Here is a 19,763-nt window from a genome sequence, read left to right as displayed (position 1 = left end):
GTGGTTTCCCAGGGAGGCAGGAACTCTGTAATAACTGTGTTTGCATGTCCTTGTCAGGTACCCAGGGCTATGTCTATTCCACTTTCCTCAAGCAATACAACCCGCTGAGGGACTTGAACCGGTCAGGACTAGCCTCCACTCAGCAGCAGCAGCAGCAGCAACAGCAGCCGCAGCCGCAGCAGTCAGTCATGGTGGATGAGGACTTTGACAACATCAGTCTTTTCGTGTCGGGCAGCGGGGGCAGCAGCCTCCACAGCTTCAGCCTCCACACCACCGACAGCTGCTCCACTATCTCTGGTCAACAGGAGGAGCTGGAAAGCCCGCAGGACATGGAGGACAACCTGGAGGCAGATACTCAGCAGGTGTGTTGGTGGTTGTCCTGTGTGGGTGAGGTTTCCTTACTCACACAGTGCCGTTGTAAATATCCACCTGACAACAAAAACAAAAAGTAGAAAAACAAACAAAAAACAAATAGGTAACATGGCCTATCAGTCTCTCGCTAGTCAACACTGAGACCACTCAGCATGGTGTTCAGTATCTGTTATCTACAGGTGCAAAGCCTGCTGATCACTGCACTTATGCATATTTAGTCTAATAAAACCACATGAAATAAAGGATAACTTATATCCAGATTTGCTAAATGCAAGGGTAGAAATTCAGTAAATAGTTCTCCACCTGGGCATGCCAGTAAATAAATGAATAAATGAACAGCACTGTGGCGGAGCACCTGATAGCTTTAGTGTCTGCCGCTATACTGGATGGAGATTATGTGGACGTAAATTACATATATAAGGTGACAAGGCATATAAATGTCATTTTCTTCCCTGTGTCTTTGCTTGCTGTGACAAGGATGTAGGCCCCGGGCCATCGTGCCGTGACACAAAGTAAATGAGCATCGGCAGTTTACAGCCAGTGAAAAGTTTACTCAATATACCGCCTCTTCTGTTAAACAGATAAACAGCGCCACCTTATGGATTTACAAAGGGATGCATGAAATGCGTCTAATCCATGCCTCAAATTGTGGGTTTAAGTAAAAAAAGAAAGAAAAAAGAAGTAAAGTATCCTAACTTTATTGCAGACAATTCTATCTATAAAATGGAAAGTCGTTTTTTAAATCTATTTTCATCTGATCCATATCTACCCCCCCCCCCACAGTTCTATGCTGTATATGCATTCCAAGCCCGCTGTGACCAGGAGCTGACCCTGCATGAGTACCAGCATGTACGCATCCTCCAGTTCTGTGACCTGGGAGGCAATAAGGACTGGTGGTTAGCTGAGGCTAATGGCCAGAAGGGATATGTTCCTGCCAACTACCTTGGCAAGATGTCCTACGCATAAATGGTGTCTGGATGGCCCTCTGAAGAAAATCAGATCAGACATGTTTTTTGAAGAAAGGTACCCACTTACCTGATCATACATTGAGGCTTTTTCAATGTGGGAAAATGGAGGGGCACAATTTTTAGATTGCTGCATACCGGCTATATGAAGAAGTCTTGCACTAGGAAGTGTTTGCCCTCATTATCAAATGAGACCCATGATCGTTGATCTTAAAAGAATAGTGACAGAGATAATTAATCATATTTGGGCCACTGTGCTCTGCACTTTGTATTGTCAACTACAGTGTTGTTAAAAATGTGAATGGATGTTGACCCGATATGAAAGGTTATTTACATATATGAAGTAAATGATTTGAACACTTGAAATTAATGGCGCGATAGACTAATATCCCTCAAAGTGTATATATATATATATAATGTCAGTTGTGCAATGAATAAACATGTCCTCATAATATTGTAATTTTTCTTTGTTGTTTTTATGTTCTGTAAACTCATTCAGTCACAAAAATCTGCAAAGAGATGCAATGCAAAAAAGGTCATAACAATAGCAGTGGTCGTTATATATGAAGAAGATATTTAATGGTTTTTCATAAAAAGTGACAGTTGCTTTGTCAATCATTACATTTACTGGGACATAACGAAGCACACAAACTCCAGCAGCATTTAAACAAAGCAAGATTCAAGTATTGATCTGGATGGTGACTCATTCATTTACAGAAGTCCTTGACATCTGTAAATGGATTAACCACCATGACACAATGATACACTCTCATCCTAATTCCATACATCATACACCCTAAACCTGAGGCCTTACTGTGTTCTGTCTTCACCACTCTTTGTTGGTTTTTCTTCATCACCACTCATTTCTTCAGTTTTTTCTGTGCTGCCTTCTTCTTGACCATTTGCAGGCGCTTCAGGGCGTTGAGCTGCGACTCTTGGGATGTGGGTGCCTTGTCACCAACAGCAGCCTTTGACCCATTCCCATTCCCATTTCCACCCCCATTGCTCCCTGAAGCACCATTCCCAGCTGTGCTTGTTTGGGACCCGCTAGGGGAGCTGGCCCCTGATGACCCAGACACAGACGCCTTCCCTTGGCTTTCTGCGCTGGATGAGCGATTCAATGTCTGCTTACCTAGCGTAAGGGGTGGAGGGGGTTTCAGAGGCACCTGGCTTGAGCCGTTTCCGTTGTTGCCTCCTGTCATCTTGGTACTTCCAAGTCCTGACTTTGCTCCTGCTAGCCCAGATAGGCCCACAGATTTCTGGGTGGAGGGAGTTGTGGTGGTCTTGTTGTTACCACTGGGACCTGAAGAACTTAATTTGGAGCTAGAAGAAACAGAGGGAGTTGTCTTGGCCCCAAAAGCAGCCCAGCCGGTGAGGCCACTGCTTGAGGAGGACGAGCTGGTGATGCAGGGGTTGGTTGATGTTGTGGAAGCCTTGACAGACAAAATTAATTGGTTACCATTAGGGCTGTAACTAACAATTATTGTCATTATCGATAACTCTTTTGATTATCTTCTTTATTAATCAATTAAACATTTAGTCTATAAAATAATGTCATAAACAATGTCAAAAATAATAGCAAATACCCATCACAAGTTCTCAGAGACCAAGGTGATGTCTTAAAAACTGTTAGTCTGACCAGCGGCCAAAAGAAAACCTTAAAAGTATTCATATTATAATGATGTAAATCACAAAAAGACAAGTAAGTCTCGGCATTTGTGAGGTTGTAATAAGCAAATGTTTGGTATTTTTGCTTGATAAATGACTAACACGATTAATTAGTAACCAAAACAATAATCGATTTATGTTCTATTGATCAACTAACTGATTAGTAATACTCTAGACTACACAATATCCTGATTAACAGACTAATCGTGTCATCACTAGTTACCATTGTGAAATATCAGTACAACACAAGTTCTAATTGTTAGTTTGTGCGATTGTTATTCATACTACCTTTCACCCTCATTAGTGTAAAAAAACAAAAACAAAAAAAACAGTGACCAAAAAAGTGTGCTTTTCTGTCAACTTTAGCTACCAGGAACCACCAGCAGAAGGCTTGTTTTTTCTTGATATGAGGTGTCAAGCATTGCAATTTCCAACAAATCCATTTTAGACCTTCACCTCTGATGTACTTAGTAAAAGGTGCTTATTGTGAAAACAAAGCAATATTTTGCACATCCAGTATATCAAGTTATGTTCATGATTTAAATGTGTAACCTCACAGCCCAAAGGCTTGTTGAGAATGCAGAAAGCTAACAAACCCCCCCCCCCAAAAAAAAATTACCTGACTTAAACATTAGGTGTGTATCTTCGATACTGTAAAGGGAAACAGTCACTGTGGTAAAACTTTTACACCCATGCTGTGACTTCTTAATTCATGTAATAGCTAATTTTACTGCCTTTTTGCTTAAGAGAAAGTCATTGCCACTCCTTACTATACACTGCATGTCTTCTGCCATCATGTTGTGCAGTGACCCAAAGTTTGTGAACACCTCTGCTCAGGTTAGAGTACAAATAAAACCAGGTCACCTTTTAATAAAATAACCAGCAAGCAACAGCATGTGGCTGGACAGTGACTCTTTTATGATTTTGTTGATCAGTGATGAACATTTATGGCACGTTCTTGCCCACGTTTATACATTCAAGTTAGCTGCCACTGTCAGTGCTCAAGCAATAATATGTGCTTTCACTTAAGAATAACAAAATACCAGTGTTGGCTCTGCTGATTTAATCCCAGGTCTGATATAAAGGTCAGGGAACTTTAATACCTACCTTCACCTCTGTTCTTTTGAAAGCTTGAAAGGTGCTGGCTGTGTCGGGCTTTGCTTTAAGCTCAGTCTTTTTAACCAGTGTGTCTTTAACAACAGGGGCTGTTGATGCAACCACAGGAGCTGGCTTCTGTGGAGGTTTCTGGGCTTTCTGGGCCTAGTGCAACAAAGTACGAAAAAAAAAAAAACAGCAATTGAAGTGATTATATAAAAAAAAAAACTTGATTCTAATAATATAACCCAATATCTATCTGCTTTGGATTATAGTTCACCATTGCTTAGGTAGCCAATAATCATGTCTATTTCTCACCATGCGTTTCATCTGCCTAGTGCAGCGAGCACAATACCACACCAGCCGGGGGTCATTGACTTCTTTGTCTGTCACCTGAGGCTTGTGACAGTCCTGGTGGTAAAGGTTATGACACTCTTGGCATTCCACCAACTGGTTTCCCATAGTTACGGTCATCTGCCTGAAGTGATGACATAGTATTTTATCATGATGTCAGTGACAAGTTACATATTGATTAAAAAATGTTTAATGATTTGTGCATGAAAACCTCAAACGATAATACGCGAGACATCAGGAGATAGATTTCAAATGCTGTGTCATGGGGTCAGCAGCAGCTTTGTGTCAGCCTTGAGATATATGTAAATTATAGTGATGAACAGTTGTTAGTAAAATGGTCTGACCAACAGCAATAGAGACTCCGTGTCGGGCAGACAGTTTCTTACGTACAGTGACATAGCTGCACCATCTGTGAATGATGTAAAGGCATACATCACCTCCATGAGACTTCCCCGTTGCCTGTCTTTCCTGATCCAGCCAGAATACCAAAGCCATTAAATCAATCATCGAGCCCCAATCCAAGTCAATAAAGAATTTTGCAAAGAATGCTGAGACAGGTATTCCTGTACTTACAATGCTGATCGACACCCAATATATCGCAGCAATTTTATTCCTTAAGGACTGCATATTTGCCAGGCTGACCGAGGGAAGGGTTTTTTTTTACTGTAAATTTCCCGATATGATTTCAATCCGATTATAGATTTCTGTGTGAAATTATTTCCTATATTGTTGAATCAGTATGATCAACTTAGCTCTGGCATTTCCATTGTTATCCAAGGAGAAATTTGGGTGTATACTGGATTCTGTTGGTCTCCTAACAGTGAGGGCTCAGTACAAAGTTGACAATGGTTGCCAAAAACTGAGGGCAACAAAAAAATAATAACAAAAAAAATCAATGTCTAAATGATCTAAAACGCTAAACATTTATTAGATGAAAAGGTAAGGACGGACTCATAAAAACTTCAAAACCAGTGTTGAAACAAATGTTTAAATGTTAGACAGTTAAAATTCAAACACACCTGATGCTGGTCACCACAAAAGCAGTGCCCCACCTCAATTTTTGAGAATGATTTCACTTAGTAAGCCTGCTCCTTAATTTATTAAGCTATTTGTTGCAATTAGCAACGCTTACCTGCAAACCACACAAGCAAGACCCATTTCCATGGCAAAGTCATCAGCATTGGTCTCATCATAATCATGTATGTTCGGCAGAATGAGGTCTTTGCTTGTCTGAACAGTAACTGGAGAAGAACGGTTTTCCTGTTTCTCTAAGCGAGGCTTTTTTGGAGGGTCAACCTCACCCAGATCAACCCTGACCTAGGGTTACAATGACAAAGAACAGGTAAGTTGTACTTATGTATGTCGATGATCACTGGCAGCTAAGCAGCATCAATGTCAAATTTCAATAATCTTATGATATTTATGACATTATAAAGATGTTATATATCTATGATACAATGTTGAATTTGCATTAAGTGTCATAAGGTTATAATTATATCTGCTAGTCCCTGTAGATATATAAAACACAACCAGTACCTTTTCAGAGGGTCTTTTCTCTGCCTCCTTTTTGCTCTTCTCTGAGCTGCTGGATTTACTGCTACCGCTGGTGTTGCTGCTTGAGGAGGAGCTGGATGAGGACTTGGAGTCCTGTTTGCTTAGGCTCAGTTTTGACACTGAACTCTTGGTCACCTCCATATCCTAGAAATATACAATGTTCATGACTAGAGAAGCCAGATTAGACTTTTAAGCCTAAAATGAAGTGTCAAATTCACAAAAGTAAATATTTCAATTAAATAAGACGTCAAACGTTGAAAATGCATCTGTACAATCAGGGTCATCGTGAGCAGAGCATGTATTGTTATAGTGTTGTTATTCCAAGGCTGAGTTAAGTATACTTAGGGAGGCTGAGTTAAGTATACTTAGGGAGCCACGAAACCGAGTCAAATTCCATATATGTGCAAACCTACATGGCCAATAAACATGATTCTGATGTATCAGGACAACGACGCAGATTAGCTCCTTTACCTTGAGAGATGAGCGGTAAGACGAATCACTGCCTCTGGCCAAGGACTCATCCAGCAGAGCTTTGAGTTTCTCAGCTGAGTCTTTACTTTTTGAGTGGAGGTAACTGAGCCCCTTCAGGAAGATGGGATCCAATTCCAGACTGACGGTTGCAGCCATGGTTTAAACTAGTGGTGAGTAATCAGGAACCAAGGAAAGCTGAATCAGTCATGAAATGTTTTTGTTAATAAACGTTGTGTCCAAATGAACTGAATGAACTTTCTTTGATTTTCTAAACTGGAACATTGAGCATGCATAAACTAATCATGAATGTTAGTTTTGTTCTTTTCAAATTCCACCTATTCTGGGATGCGTCTCCACTATACACACTATACACACACCTACTTAAGCTCGTTTGCTACGACCGGTTTGTAGCACCGACACGGCAACGAAGGAGTTAACTGACTTACTACCGACCAGCTATCAGAAACCGCCGTATATCTTTGGAGTGTTCGTTGAATTTTTGTTAGTCGTTTGGTTATATTACCTTATATTACGCTACCCGTAAACCTGATTTTTTTTCCTAGAACGAATATGTTCGTTGTGACAAGAATAAAAATACACGAAAGAAGACCAAAAGCGCCAGAAAAGGGATATGGACCTGCTCGGGTTACAGCGATTTTCCTCCTTACAATCTGTGCAACTGTCAAATTCGTCCGGGCAAATCACAAGCCCGGGCAAACGTATTTCTCACTCGTACATTTTGACGTTATTTAGTTATATGCAGCAAATGTACGATTTTTAGTACGAGGTTGATTATAATTTATTTCGCACAATTTATCCAACATTTTCACAAGCTTTTCTGACTTTGGTTTCATGGGTAACGTGTGAATCGTCAGCTGACGACTGGTGGCACAGTAGAGGTCTCGAGCTCCCTCAGAAATGGGAAAGAAGAAGAAGAAGAAGAAGTAAGAGGAAGTGGTTAAAATAAGCACAACGCGTTTTAGCCAGAGGCGTGCTGTCCGCACCGCAGTTGCTGTCGTAAGTGTTCAAAAGACATTTTAAACCCTGGAATCAAACCACACGTAGTTACAAGGTTTCCCGGGCTTGTCGTATACAGATAAGGGATTTGCAGAACAGATTGCAAATGAAGCAATCCGACTCCGAACGGTCCTCCCTCTATCTAGAAGTTTGCACCGACGACGAAGAGCCGTCTCTTCCTCTGCACACTTCCATCGCGCTGTTTCTCCTGTCGTACTGCGAATGCAAGTCCTTCAATGTGCTTCTGGTCACGCCGGCGCCTGTCGGCCCTCACACACTGAGTGGTCGCCTACCGCAGTCCGTGGACGTCTCCATCATATCCTCCGATGACGCGCCCTCGCTGCTGAGGGGTTGTCGTCTCCCTGCTGTCATGGATGGGACGGCGAGATACTGCAGGGCCGGACTCGCGGTGGTGCTTCGGCACATCATCGCCAAAACCGCCGAGGCTGACCCCCGCAGGAAGGACGTGGTGGCATTGCTCGGTTTCAAGAACACCTGCCTGAAAGCCTGCGCTGAGGTTAATTAACATACTTCAAACTACTTTAAATAGGGCTCATGCAGTCTAAGCAATCAGCATCGATTGCATTTGCTCAACGTCCCTTTTTGTCCCTTTTAACCCTCTTCTAAATAAATGCGTAACGTGAGTTGTAAACCTCTTTGCTCCTAATGACCCTGTTTCCATGGAACCCCCCCCACACACACACACACACACAGGAGCTTGATAACCATGTCTGGCTGTCAGTCATCGCTACTCCATACTTACTCCAGTGCAGTTAGTAGCTTATTCTGTTTCCCCACAGAAGCATAAAAGTGGTTTAAAACATTTGCAGTCATAGTCGTCTTCAAATATTTACAAAGCAAAAATCATTATTTCCTTCTCCCCATGAATAACAACCAGGAGAGCATGCCATCTACAGAAAGTTAAAAGGCAGTTATATTTGCACAATATTAATACATGCTTGGTGTTATTTAGAAAGCTGAATAATTATTAATTTGATTTATTATTTTTATAATATATTTTTATAATTTATTTATTTTTAATTTATTGATCTTTTGTGATTGAAGCTTTCAATGACTTACTATCACCTCAAGAACCCCTAGCAGTTCCCTGAGGCCCCCTTCTGGGCCCTGCCCCCCTCATGAGTATCACTGCAATAGATGATACTGTCTACTTTAGCAAAGCATCCTTTAGTGAAGTTCCTTGTCTGCAGATAATTTGGAGCATCCTGCTTAATTGCTCTTGGCCTGGAAACGTGGTGTCAAGCTATAGGTTTCTGAAGTCCATTTCTAAAGGATACTGTCACAATCTTTCAGCCATGAATTTAGCATTTACCTTTATTTTAGAAAGTTTTCAGTAAAGGTGTCACTATGTTTGTCTGTAAAAACTTACATGTTTACACGTTTTCTCCTGTTCCATCAGGTGAGCCAGTGGACCAGACTGTGTGAGCTCGGTATTCCCTCAGCAGTTGAAGAACACCTGAGAAATCCTGGGGAGCAGTGCACACACCTCCCTCCCGCTGTTCTCCACCTGGAGAAAAAATTAGGGGAGCCAGTTAAAGTCCACAATGATGACAAAATTCGCAGACAAAAACTTCGACAGCAGAAGCAAAAGGGAGACGGAGAATCTGCAAAAGGCCAAGAAAACTCGGAGTCCCAGTCTGTTCTGTCATCACAGGGCCATGATGGGCTTGAGCTGAGAGCCGCCCTGGAGAAACTGTTTGTGGGTGCAATTCCACATCCAACCACCAGGGAGAACTCTGAGATTAGAAAAGTGAAGACCACAGACCTGCCTTTCCTGGAGCATGTGTTTGCAGAAGGGATGTACTTCACTCTGACTGATGTGGTCCTGTTGCCGTGCATCTACCGCTACCTGGTAATTGCCGTTGAGTTTCTTTTCTTTTTTTTATGGATGTTCTATGACCTTGGTCTTGTTTAGAAATTGTATGGTTCAAGACCTTTTGCAAAAAATGTGTCTTTCTGCTTTACCAGAAGTGAGGATGCCTTTTCATGCTCATTTATAAACATGATGGTATCAATATTACTGCATCAGAGGCTAGTGAGAATTAGGGCTGCACGATGTATCGTTTCAGCATCATCATCACGATGTACGCGTGCCCTGTAGTCACATCGCAGGACGTGCGATGTGAAGTAAGGCAAATTAACTCAAACACCTCATCCTACAACTTTTTGCTGCTTGATACAAACGGAAAACTCGCATGGCTCTCATTTTCCATGACAAATCTACAAGAGAGGTCTGCCTGAAATGACATGATTTACTCCCATTTAAGGGTTCTTGGATACACAGTTTGTTGCTAGTGAATGACATGCAGGCTCTGCATCCATAGCGAACCACCAATCACAATCATTCTTGATCAGTTTATCAAACAACCAAAGCAGGCCCCACTAGTTGTCAACCGCAACCGGAAAATGAGCGAGGAACAGGAGAAAAACACCAAAAAGTTAAGATTTGATTGCAAAAAGAAAAGCAACGTCAGTTGGAGGTACTTTAGAATTTAAAATTATTTTTAAGACTAAGTGGTTTTTTTTTCTTCCGATTTTGGTGAAATGCAGACTACATATTGTGATTTTGAACTGTGTGTATTTTGGAACGTTTATCAAATCAGTATCAGGATGCACATTTGTCCACTGTTGGTCCTTCTCTGCCTCCTGTGCACTGGGCGCGGAGTTTTCAGCTCTCACGGTAGGATGGCCACATATTTACACACTACTCTTCAACAAAAACCAAAATCGCTACAATTCAGCTTTTTTAAAATTATTGTCAATGTAGATGCACCCCCCTACAAAATCACCCCCATCATTCTAGAATGATTAATTCTTTCTAGATAGAACTAGTCATGTCATCTGGTGAAAATACCTTTATTTTTTCATATCGCAATATACAGCACGGGAAAAAAATATTGCAATGTGAGTCTTTTCCGATATCGTGTAGCCCTAGTGAGAATGTATTATTCTAGAGCTTCCAAAATTTGTCATAGGCATATCTATAGTTTACACTGAGCTGTCATTGGTGGTCATCCAAGGCAGTGTTTAACATAATAAATAGTTGCACACACAACTGCAATCTGACATCAACTCATCTAGAAAGTCTAATTTAGAGACATGCAAATCCATGCTAAGCTGGTGAATTTGACAACTGACCTCTCCCAAAAGGCCGGTCTTTTATTATGTTATTTTCAGATCATGCATGACTTATGATGTTGACACTTTGATCAGTTTGAGCATGGAGGGCACCCAGTGCTTTTCAGATCCACACAGGCAGAAAATGGAGTCAAAAAGAGTGGCTGCATCAGACTTGGCTCAGGCTCTACTTCTCTAAGGTGGTCCAGAGCCACCTGGCAAAGGATGATAACACAGCATGGGAAGGGTTCTATTCAAATCCAGCCAGCAGAAATACATTTCAAGGGCTCCACTTTCTGAGCTCATTCCTGCTTGCAGCAGATAAAAAACATCTAGTTTGCGTTATTGACCTTTAGAATCCTAAGTACTGAACTTAAATTTTGTCATTAATCTTAAAGACAAAAGGTAATCTTTATGGTCATCTAAATAGTCAGTTACATTGTTTTTGCACATTTTACACTGTATTTAACAGAGAACAGTGTGCGCTGTGGTTGTTTAGTTGTTTTTATGGTCCATTTTATTATAAAAAGTGATTTCTGTGGTATTGAGCGGTAATGCTTCAGTCTCATGGCAAAGAGGGACTCAATTTCCCCTTCACCCCCCAGCCTTTTCCAACTGTCTCTTGACTGTGAACTGTGTTGAACTGAAGTTCTCACAATGAGGCCTTTAGTGGTCAGCTGTGCTCCAGTGGTTTTCAGTTTCACACTCAGCCTAGCGTGTCTCCTGTCAACGGCTGTCGCTGCTGTCCATGGGCATAAGGAGCCAACAGTGATCCTTCCCATTCCATCCAGGTTAATTGTGGCAGTTAGATGTGTTTCACTACACACTGTCTACTCTCCTACCCCAAGACAACACACACACCCCTATTTTGATGTTTTCCTTATCCTTATGTGTGTGTGTGGGGGGGTGGGGTGGGGGGTGGGCAGTGTGATGGTTGGGTGATGATTCTGGTGGAACATCTCGCTTCACTGGAGATGACACTTAACCCACTGCACCTTTTCTTTCTTCATTGTTGTGAACTAATTTTCTTCCCCTCTTTCTCTTTCACAGTGCTCCCTCAAAGCCCACGCGGCTAGCACTCTGTCCCAGCTTCCCCTCCTGCTGCGCTGGTATGGCCGCGTTCAGGAGGTCCCTGGAGTTCTAAAAGCAGCCCAAGACTGTAGGATGGTTCTCTCCACTGTCCAAGCCCCCGGGCCCTGCCCCAGTGCCCCAGCTGCAAAGACAATTTCAGCTGGCCAAGTGGAGCAGGGAAGCCTTGAGAGGACAACGGACGTGCCCTTTGTTGGTGGCCCCAGGCCGACAATGACTAAACTTAAAGTAAATTAATACTTTATTTATTTTGCATCTTTTGTAGTCTGTGCTGACAGTATGCCTTCTGGTGGGAGGTTGTTTGCTGTTAATGCACACACACACACACACACACACACACACACACACACACACACACACACACGTACATAAACTGTGACTTTATTGCCCCTATAAGAAGAATAAGGAACAGTTGTTAAACAGTTGCTGATAATTTTTTCCCTGTAATTTAACACTCTCATTCTCTGCTAGCAGTTACACTAGAACGACCGGGATTTCACTCCTACCTAAAACAACCATGGGCGGTGGTTTTTAAACTCTATATTCTGTCAAGATAAATACCCAGTTGAGATATTAATGTATTGCATATGTTAGTATGTCGGTTAGGAAACAACTCACACCAAAATTAACATTTCAACAACTATAATACTATTTTTAAACAATTTAAACTTCAGAGAGACATGGTCGAACTTGAAGAGCAAAATTGAAAAAGTGAAAATATTACCTGAAAAACCAAATGGAAAACACATATTGCTAATCTAACAAATGTAACAAGGCCTATAAAACGTGAAATGTAAAAAAAGAAATGAAAATAACCATTGAAACAGTCTCAAACAACAACCGGAACTTTAAAAACTACTAGAAGAACCACGGGTGGTCATTTTGACCATTGTTGGTTTTTAAACCTATATTCTGTTAAGATAAACACCCAATTGCAATATTAATGCATTGCATATGTTAGTATGTCTGTTAAGAAACGACTGACACCAAAATTAATATCTTAACAACTTTAATACTATTTTTTCAAACAATTTAAAATCACCGCTGTCCAACGCCTGTAAATACTGCAGTACCTCAGTGGTAGTCATGGTGCGTCTGAAACGGCGGCTGTAACCAGATATGGGAAATAATGAAAAATCAAGTTTAAACTATTACTCTGCACTGGAGAACGCTAGTGTGTTTCTAGGACAGAGCAATGAACTTCGTGAATGAAATGATATGACCAACACATGTCATAAATAGTGACTTGACGCGCAAATTACGAGCCATCTTTTTGACTGCTCAGGGAACGGCAGGTCTGTATTTTTTTTCCACAAAGTTATAGAACTTTGAAAACCCAAAACCGTCAAAATGGTGGCCTTGGTTGTTCTAGTGTTAAACTTTATTTCACAATTTTTTTTTGTGGCTTACAACAGAGTCAAGTTAAAAGTAAAATTATTAAATGTGTGACTGTTGAACAAGTGCATGACAGTGATAGGCTGTCCATATTTTTTTCCCAAAGATTATTGAGCACCTGGCTCTGTTTGTTTGTTTATGTTTCTTACACAGGTAATTGGTAGAACTATATGTCCCCTAGTAGTGATTTGAATAACAAATGTGATTTTTTGAGCCTTTTCTTTATAAACAAAATATACATTGCTTTTCTTATGCCCTAAGTGCATCATAGAAGACAGTTTTCTAATCCTGTTGGACCCTTTGGAGCAGTAGTGCCGAGAGTGCAGTGTAAGCTGTTCATAAGAGGTGCAGTAAAAACAGTTAGTCTAATTCATTAGACAGTAACATTATATCCCAAGCCAAAGCAATTCATATATGTAAAAACCTCAGTGTGAAGAGTGGTTGCCAGTGCCTTTTGCATAACAACTCTTCAATCTCAAACTATAGCTCCCATAGGAAGCATAGAAACTTGCAGCAGCACTAAACAGACCCAGTCACATATATGCGTAGTTGTTTTGGCTGTATAATACACCAAAAGTTACCCCTGCAACAGTAAAGGGGATAGCTCCTCCAGCAGGAGATGCACAGGCCCAGCTGTTCAGCCCCCCAAAAGCTGAAACTTTCTACTGTTGTCTTGGTTCGGGAGCTTTTCCCTCTGAGTAAAGATAAATCCGTGATTTCCAGTTGGCAAGCATCTCTCAACAATATGATATCCAGTTACAGGAAGACAGGAAAGGAAAGGAGGAAAAAGGAAAGGAGGAGGAATGTGGAAGGGGTTGTAAATGTACGTATCACGCAGTGGGAAGACGTTCAGTCTACCATGGATCTATACAAATACATGTTTCTGGTTTCTGTGCAAGTGTATATAAATGGATAGATTGTAACACACACACACACACACACACACACACACACACACACACACACACACACACACACACACACACACACACACACACACACAATGACCATCATTCTTTCTTTGCCCAGATGGATTACAATAACTGGCTGTATGTCGCCATCGTCATGTCTGCAGTGCAGCTGTTGTAATAGCTTAGCCAAGGTGTCGTGTGCGTGCGTCTACATGTCTGTGTACACATGTGATTTCCTGTCTGCCTGTCTAAGGTATGCGTGCATCTGAGGTATTGTGTCCCAAAGAGAGGTCTGCACTCAATATTGTGATACCCTGTCCTCTACTGTCAAGGGTGAAAAATGGTGCCAGTCTCATCTCTACACTATCCACCACAGCTTAGTGCAAAGGGCTTTGAACTTCTCCTCTTTCTCACTTGAGTTAACCCACACTAATGCATTCCATTCAAAATGGCTGTCTACATGGCTTTCACTCTCACCAAAAGTACTACACTTTACTCCATAATGCATAAACTCAACCAGCATTTTTCTCCTTTCAAAACCTTTAGTACACGCAGGAGGCAAGGCATTATAGATTAGTGAAGGTGACATCAGCTCATCAACTGTTCAGGCTTTGGCTCGCTCCACTCATCACTCTAGCCAGGCTGCGCTACCCAACACCAAAACTTGACAGCCACAAGGTTCTTGTTCACGCTAGTCACTAGTCAAACTGAACACTACTTCAGTTTGCTATATGCAGACTGAGTTTCCTTCCAATACAGCCAACCATAGTGCACCAGCCCATCTTCCTTTCAGGAACCCCACACCGTCTGTCAAACCCGTAGTCAAACCCCAGTTCTTTCACTTTGGGGACCACAGCCTGTTATGCCGCCAGCTCCCAGAGGTCCAGCACCTCAGCCAATGATGTTGCCTTTTACTGTCAGTACTCTTTCCCAACTCGGATTTATTCTGTTCCTTTGCATGACACCTCCCAGCCTCCTATGTTATACGTCCCTGAGACTGCGCAAAGTTAGAGCCTGCCGCCACTGGCTCAACGTGTCTTAGCCTTCCATCAACACAGTTCCCTCTCTGACTTACCTTGTGGTTGCAACAGAGCCTTCATATGTTCAGTCACACACCCTGATGAGTTCCTATATCCAGCCATAAACTGGTGCCTTATCTCCTTATGTGCAGCACCAAGCTCTAGTGCTGCCTTCCAGCAGTAACCCTTTATGATTCCACTTACCACAAGTCTCAACTTGGAGCCCTTTGTTCCCCAAATTCATACATGATGATTCCCACAATTTACCATGCTGAAATAGCCCTGACTAATCTCTTTCCCCAAGATGAGTCTGAGCAGCACAAATATCACCTCCTATTGGATCACTTAAAGTTGGATACTGCTCAACACCTTTCCCTTTCTTATGCCATCAGCCCAAATCCTTATACCCATGCACTGGCTGCCCTCCAGCAGCACTATGGCTGACCCCAGTCAGTTATTGCTGAGTGAAATCAAAGCTTTTCAAGACTGTCCACTACTTTATGTTGGAATTTTGGTACCTGTGAACTGCTTGCTGAATCTTGAGTGTTGGAGACAGTCCACGTGACATCTCATCAACTCAACAGCTGTTCAGCTTTTGGATCACTCCACTCATCAGTCTGTCTAACCAAGCTGCATTCCCAAACACCACAACTAGATAGCCTCAAAGTTTCTGTTCCAGCCACCAGGGTGGACGCCCTGGAGGACACTGGCCACCCCTTCATTCTCATGCAGCAGCTCCTTGACACGGCAAGACGGCGGCTGGGACCAGTCCCAGAAGACATCAATGATGTCATCCACCAAGTGTTACTGGAGTAGTTTGTCACCTGTCTGCCCCTTGCGACCACCGACGGGGTCCAGTGACCTCGTCCTGCAGGCCTGGCCAGGGCCGTCGCCCTAGCGGAGGACCATCTCAGGTTTCCCGTCCGGGACTGCATGTGGCGAGCCAACAGTTCGCCCCATTCCAGCTCAGAGGAAGAGCTCGCACATGTCCGCACCCACATACGCGCGCACCCATACACACATCTGCACCTACACACACATCCACACAGCAGCGCATAAACCCCAGCCCTCATCCCCGGTCTAACTCCTCCCTCTCCCCTAATCCACAGGGCCCAGCTTCAGCCTCTGAGACAGGTTATACTGAGTGAGTCGCGACACTCTAACCAGGCAAGAAACTACTCAATTATTAGTACTGAAAGGCCACCAGGAACTGATCTTCAAGGCTGCCTATCACAACCCCATGGCAGGTCACATCAGTTACAATAAAACACTGAACCGAATAATGTTCGAATTTACTTGCCGTGCATTCACGGGGACGTGCGGTGGTGGTGTGCGTCTTGCCAGGAATGTTAATTGGTAATCCTGCCAGCCACCCTAAATGCACCATTGCGCCTATTACCACTGACGTCCCATTTGAGCGCATTTGCATGGAACTTGTCAGGCCATTAGATTGCAGTGCACAGGGATAACCCGCTTCGTGTTAGTCATAGTGGATTACGCAATGCACTATCCTCTAGCTGTGCAATTGCACAACATCTTGGCTAAAAGTGTTATGCAGGTGCTGTTTCATGTAATCTCCCACGTCGGAATCACGAAAGAGATTCTGATGGACCAGGGCACATCATTTACATCACGTACACTATGTGAACTATGTGAACTATATGAATTATATAGGGCATAAAATTGATCTGCATGAACCTGTATGACTCCCAAACAGACAGGCTCGTAGAGCAATTTAATAAGACACTCAAAAACATGATTCATAAGTTCTTGCATGAGGATAGCTGCAATTGGAATAAATGGTTGGATCCTCTGTCATTTGTAATGCGGGAGGTGCCCCAGGCCTCCACAGGGTTTTCCCCCTTTGAGTTGCTGTTTGGCAGAACGCTGAGGGGTGTGTTGGACCTGATTAAAGAAAGCTGGGAGAGCAGTCCAAGTGCCAGTAAAACCAAAGTACAGTAGCTCGGGGGAGGGAGGTGTTGGCCATTGGCCGGATATGGCCCTGGCCTAAGTCGGGTGGTGGGGGTATGTGGTAGTGGGGTGTGGTTTAGCCTCTGCTGCAAGTGTAGCGAGAGAGGGGGCATGGGTTGTAGGAGAGCAAACACGATAGCGAGGCTGATTAGTGATCATCCTCATATGTGCCAAACTAACAAACTGCCCTTTATATTATGCAGTGAAGCTGGGTCCTGGACTCATACACTGACAACGCAAGCAAACACAGGCAAAGCAGAAGGAAACAGGGACGAGACAGAAGGAGATGAGACAATGGCGGATAAAAGAAAGAAAGTCTCCAGCACTGCTGAGCATCAGTCCATATAGCGTGTGGAAGACATTGAACTGTGTAAATAGTATAAATAAAATAAAGCCTGTGTTTCTACTACACCATGTCTGTCCTCCATCTCTCAACCCTGTAACTGGTACACTTGCCACACACCACTAAGCAGAGAGGATCTTTTCTGTATCTGTGATTTATGCCTCTTTAAAAGAACACAGACCGGCTGTTTACACCATTAGTCAGCAGTACAGTAGGGTTCCCTTTGGTGAGCTTGTTTGTCAATTGCATGAAAAATGTTACATGCTCAGGGAAAGAAGCTGTTCCTCAGTTTATTGGTGCGGGATCGTATTGTCTTGAACCGTTTGCTGAACAGTGTTTCAAACGGAGTGTCCCTGATGATACTGCTCACTTTCTTCCTCAGTTGACTGGGATAGATGGGAGCTCCATCTATCCATAGGTGGGGGTTTTGGGAGCTCCATCCTGATGCGCTGGGCCACCCTCACCACACTATGCAGGTTCTTTTGCTCAGTGGCTGTGCAGCTAGCATACCACACAGTGGCACAGTTAGTCAGGAAGCTCTTGATGGTGTGCCTGTAGAAGTTTAGCAGCAGTTTAGCAGCTGGGCCTGTTTCAGCTTCCCCAGGAAGAAGAGTCTTTGTTGGGCTTTTGTGACCAGCTGTTAAGTGTTGGACATCCATGTCAGCTGTTCTGACACGGTGACTCCAAGGAACTTTAGGTTTTCCGTGCTTTCCACTGCTTCTCCATGAATGTGGAGGGGGAAGTGGACTCTCCTTTGTTCTCTGGAAGTCAATGACTATCTTGTTTATTTATTTATTTTTTTCACAAATTTCATGATTGTTAATCTTTTTGGCATTTCTTTTTGTTTTGTTTTGTTTTCCCCCCCACCTTTTCTCCCCAATTGTACCTGGCCAATTCCCCCACTCTTCCCGGTCGCTGCTCCACCCCCTCTGCCGATCCGGGGAGGGCTGCGGACTACCACATGTCTCCTCCAATACATGTGGAACTGCCAGCCGCTTCTTTTTATCTGACAGTGAGGAGTTTCACCTGGGGGACGTAGCGCGTGGGAGGATCACGCTATTCTCCCAAGTTCCCCCTCCCCCCTGAACAGGTGCTCCAACCGACCAGAGGAGGTGCTAGTGCAGCGACCAGGACACGTACCCACATCCAGCTTCCCACCCACATACACGACCAGTTGTGTCTGTAGAGATGCCTGACCAAGCCAGAGGTAACACGGGGGTTCGAACTGAAGATCCCTGTGTTGGTAGGAAACGGAATAGACCGCTACGCTATCCAGATGCCGGCATTTCTTTTTATGTTACCCATTTCTGCTTTTGTAGAACAAGGCCAATCAACAAACTGCTCACCATCAATTTAAATTCACAAACAATATCAATGTAACTGTCAATGGCATCTTCTGAAATAATATGATTTATATATATCTATAAAATGATTTAACCGATTCACCTGCCAATGCACTCATTGCACCTAACCCACACACCTACTGTGTCCATCATCCTGAAAATAAGAGACTAAATCAATCAGACCTTGAGAAAATGTATTAGTCTTACCCTGGCTGCTCCAATTTTACATTTCTCAAGTTTTTTTCCCAAAATCTCCTGAATGTCTTGGAACATATCCCATGTTGGTGAAACACTTTCCCTCAAATACAAAATTAGCTCTAGGAAGTGAAAAGGATTTGTTTGATATAAGCATGGGCAAGCTAACAACACAGCATAAAAACAAGTTGGAGCACAGGGCCACCTGTAGCAGCTTTAGAAGACGTTCTGTTAAAACCAGTGTGTTTGTCCATCACTTAGGAGCGTGGTATTGAGGCTGTCTTTGTCCCTCATCCTTGCCCTATGTGGGCTATTCCATGGGACAACTTACCAGGAGCTGTTAACCCCACTGAAGGTAAAAACAGACCTCTATTTTGTTTCATTTTTACTTTTTTTCCCCTCTCATTTGTGTTTTTGCCTTTACCTTTTCGTAACTTCAGCTCTTGCAGAGCTTTTTTTTCCTTATCTCCATTCTTTTTATTTCTTTGTGTTTACCTACTTTTTGTAGAGCCCTGACCCTCATTCATTCATTTTTTCCCCTCCTTGCATCTCTGCATCTGTATGCCTTTCTAGCCCTCATTATTTCCTGCTTTCTCTCCATTGTGAGGTCAATGTTGAAACAAATAAATGTACAAAATTAGATTTGCATAAGTATTTGGACGAAACATCTTGTGGTATTACAGCGGAATGATTCTCAATGACAGCTTGCTCCTGTCCCCTCAAGTGTTATCTCCCAAACTCACACATGGTAGATCTTTAACCACTTCAGCCTCACTAGGCTGATTTTTTGCCCCAAATGAATATGAAATAAGTTGCCTTGATATGTTATCCCCTATGCTGTGTCTGGACAGAGCGTTACTTGT

General features: G+C 42.9%; 2 protein-coding genes across 5 annotated transcripts in view; one reads left to right on the top strand and one right to left on the bottom strand.

The window, feature by feature from the left end:
• Positions 1 to 1,905: 1,905 nt before the first annotated feature.
• On the bottom strand, positions 1,906 to 7,170 carry ints12 (integrator complex subunit 12). 4 transcript variants are annotated; one of them, XM_056280851.1, is made up of 7 exons: positions 6,926 to 7,170; positions 6,480 to 6,643; positions 5,991 to 6,152; positions 5,587 to 5,771; positions 4,419 to 4,578; positions 4,113 to 4,265; positions 1,906 to 2,770 (listed from the first exon to the last, which is right to left on the bottom strand). In XM_056280851.1, the coding sequence occupies exons 2-7, from the start codon at positions 6,633 to 6,635 to the stop codon at positions 2,198 to 2,200; spliced, it is 1,389 nt and encodes a 462-aa protein (XP_056136826.1). In that variant the 5' UTR covers positions 6,636 to 6,643; positions 6,926 to 7,170; the 3' UTR covers positions 1,906 to 2,197. The 4 variants fall into 4 exon arrangements, with proteins under 4 accessions (XP_056136826.1, XP_056136825.1, XP_056136827.1 ...); XM_056280850.1 differs by having other exon boundaries at positions 6,480 to 6,674; positions 7,003 to 7,170; XM_056280852.1 differs by having other exon boundaries at positions 7,003 to 7,170.
• Positions 7,171 to 7,461: 291 nt separating this feature from the next.
• gstcd (glutathione S-transferase, C-terminal domain containing) overlaps positions 7,462 to 19,763 on the top strand; it is a 103,546-nt gene continuing 91,244 nt past the window's right edge. Inside the window, exons 1-4 of the mRNA XM_056280620.1 lie at positions 7,462 to 8,013; positions 8,917 to 9,369; positions 11,685 to 11,951; positions 19,162 to 19,255. Of these exons, the coding sequence (XP_056136595.1) occupies positions 7,603 to 8,013; positions 8,917 to 9,369; positions 11,685 to 11,951; positions 19,162 to 19,255 (1,225 nt within the window). The 5' untranslated portion in view covers positions 7,462 to 7,602. The remainder of the gene's footprint in view (positions 8,014 to 8,916; positions 9,370 to 11,684; positions 11,952 to 19,161; positions 19,256 to 19,763) is intronic.

The sequence above is a fragment of the Lampris incognitus genome, chromosome 5, assembly GCF_029633865.1.
Source record: "Lampris incognitus isolate fLamInc1 chromosome 5, fLamInc1.hap2, whole genome shotgun sequence".
Taxonomy (NCBI): Eukaryota; Metazoa; Chordata; class Actinopteri; order Lampriformes; family Lampridae; genus Lampris; species Lampris incognitus.
This window is presented reverse-complemented; position numbering and strand designations above follow the sequence as displayed.

Excerpts from the sequence above, each read along its gene's own strand:
- ints12 (XM_056280851.1), bottom strand. The coding sequence starts at position 6,635 with ATGGCTGCAACCGTCAGTCTGGAATTGGATCCCATCTTCCTGAAGGGG. Across the intron at positions 6,153-6,479 it reads CTTACCGCTCATCTCTCAAG|GATATGGAGGTGACCAAGAG; the intron begins GTAAAGGAGCTA and ends GTATATTTCTAG. Across the intron at positions 2,771-4,112 it reads TCAAAAGAACAGAGGTGAAG|GCTTCCACAACATCAACCAA; the intron begins GTAGGTATTAAA and ends TTGTCTGTCAAG.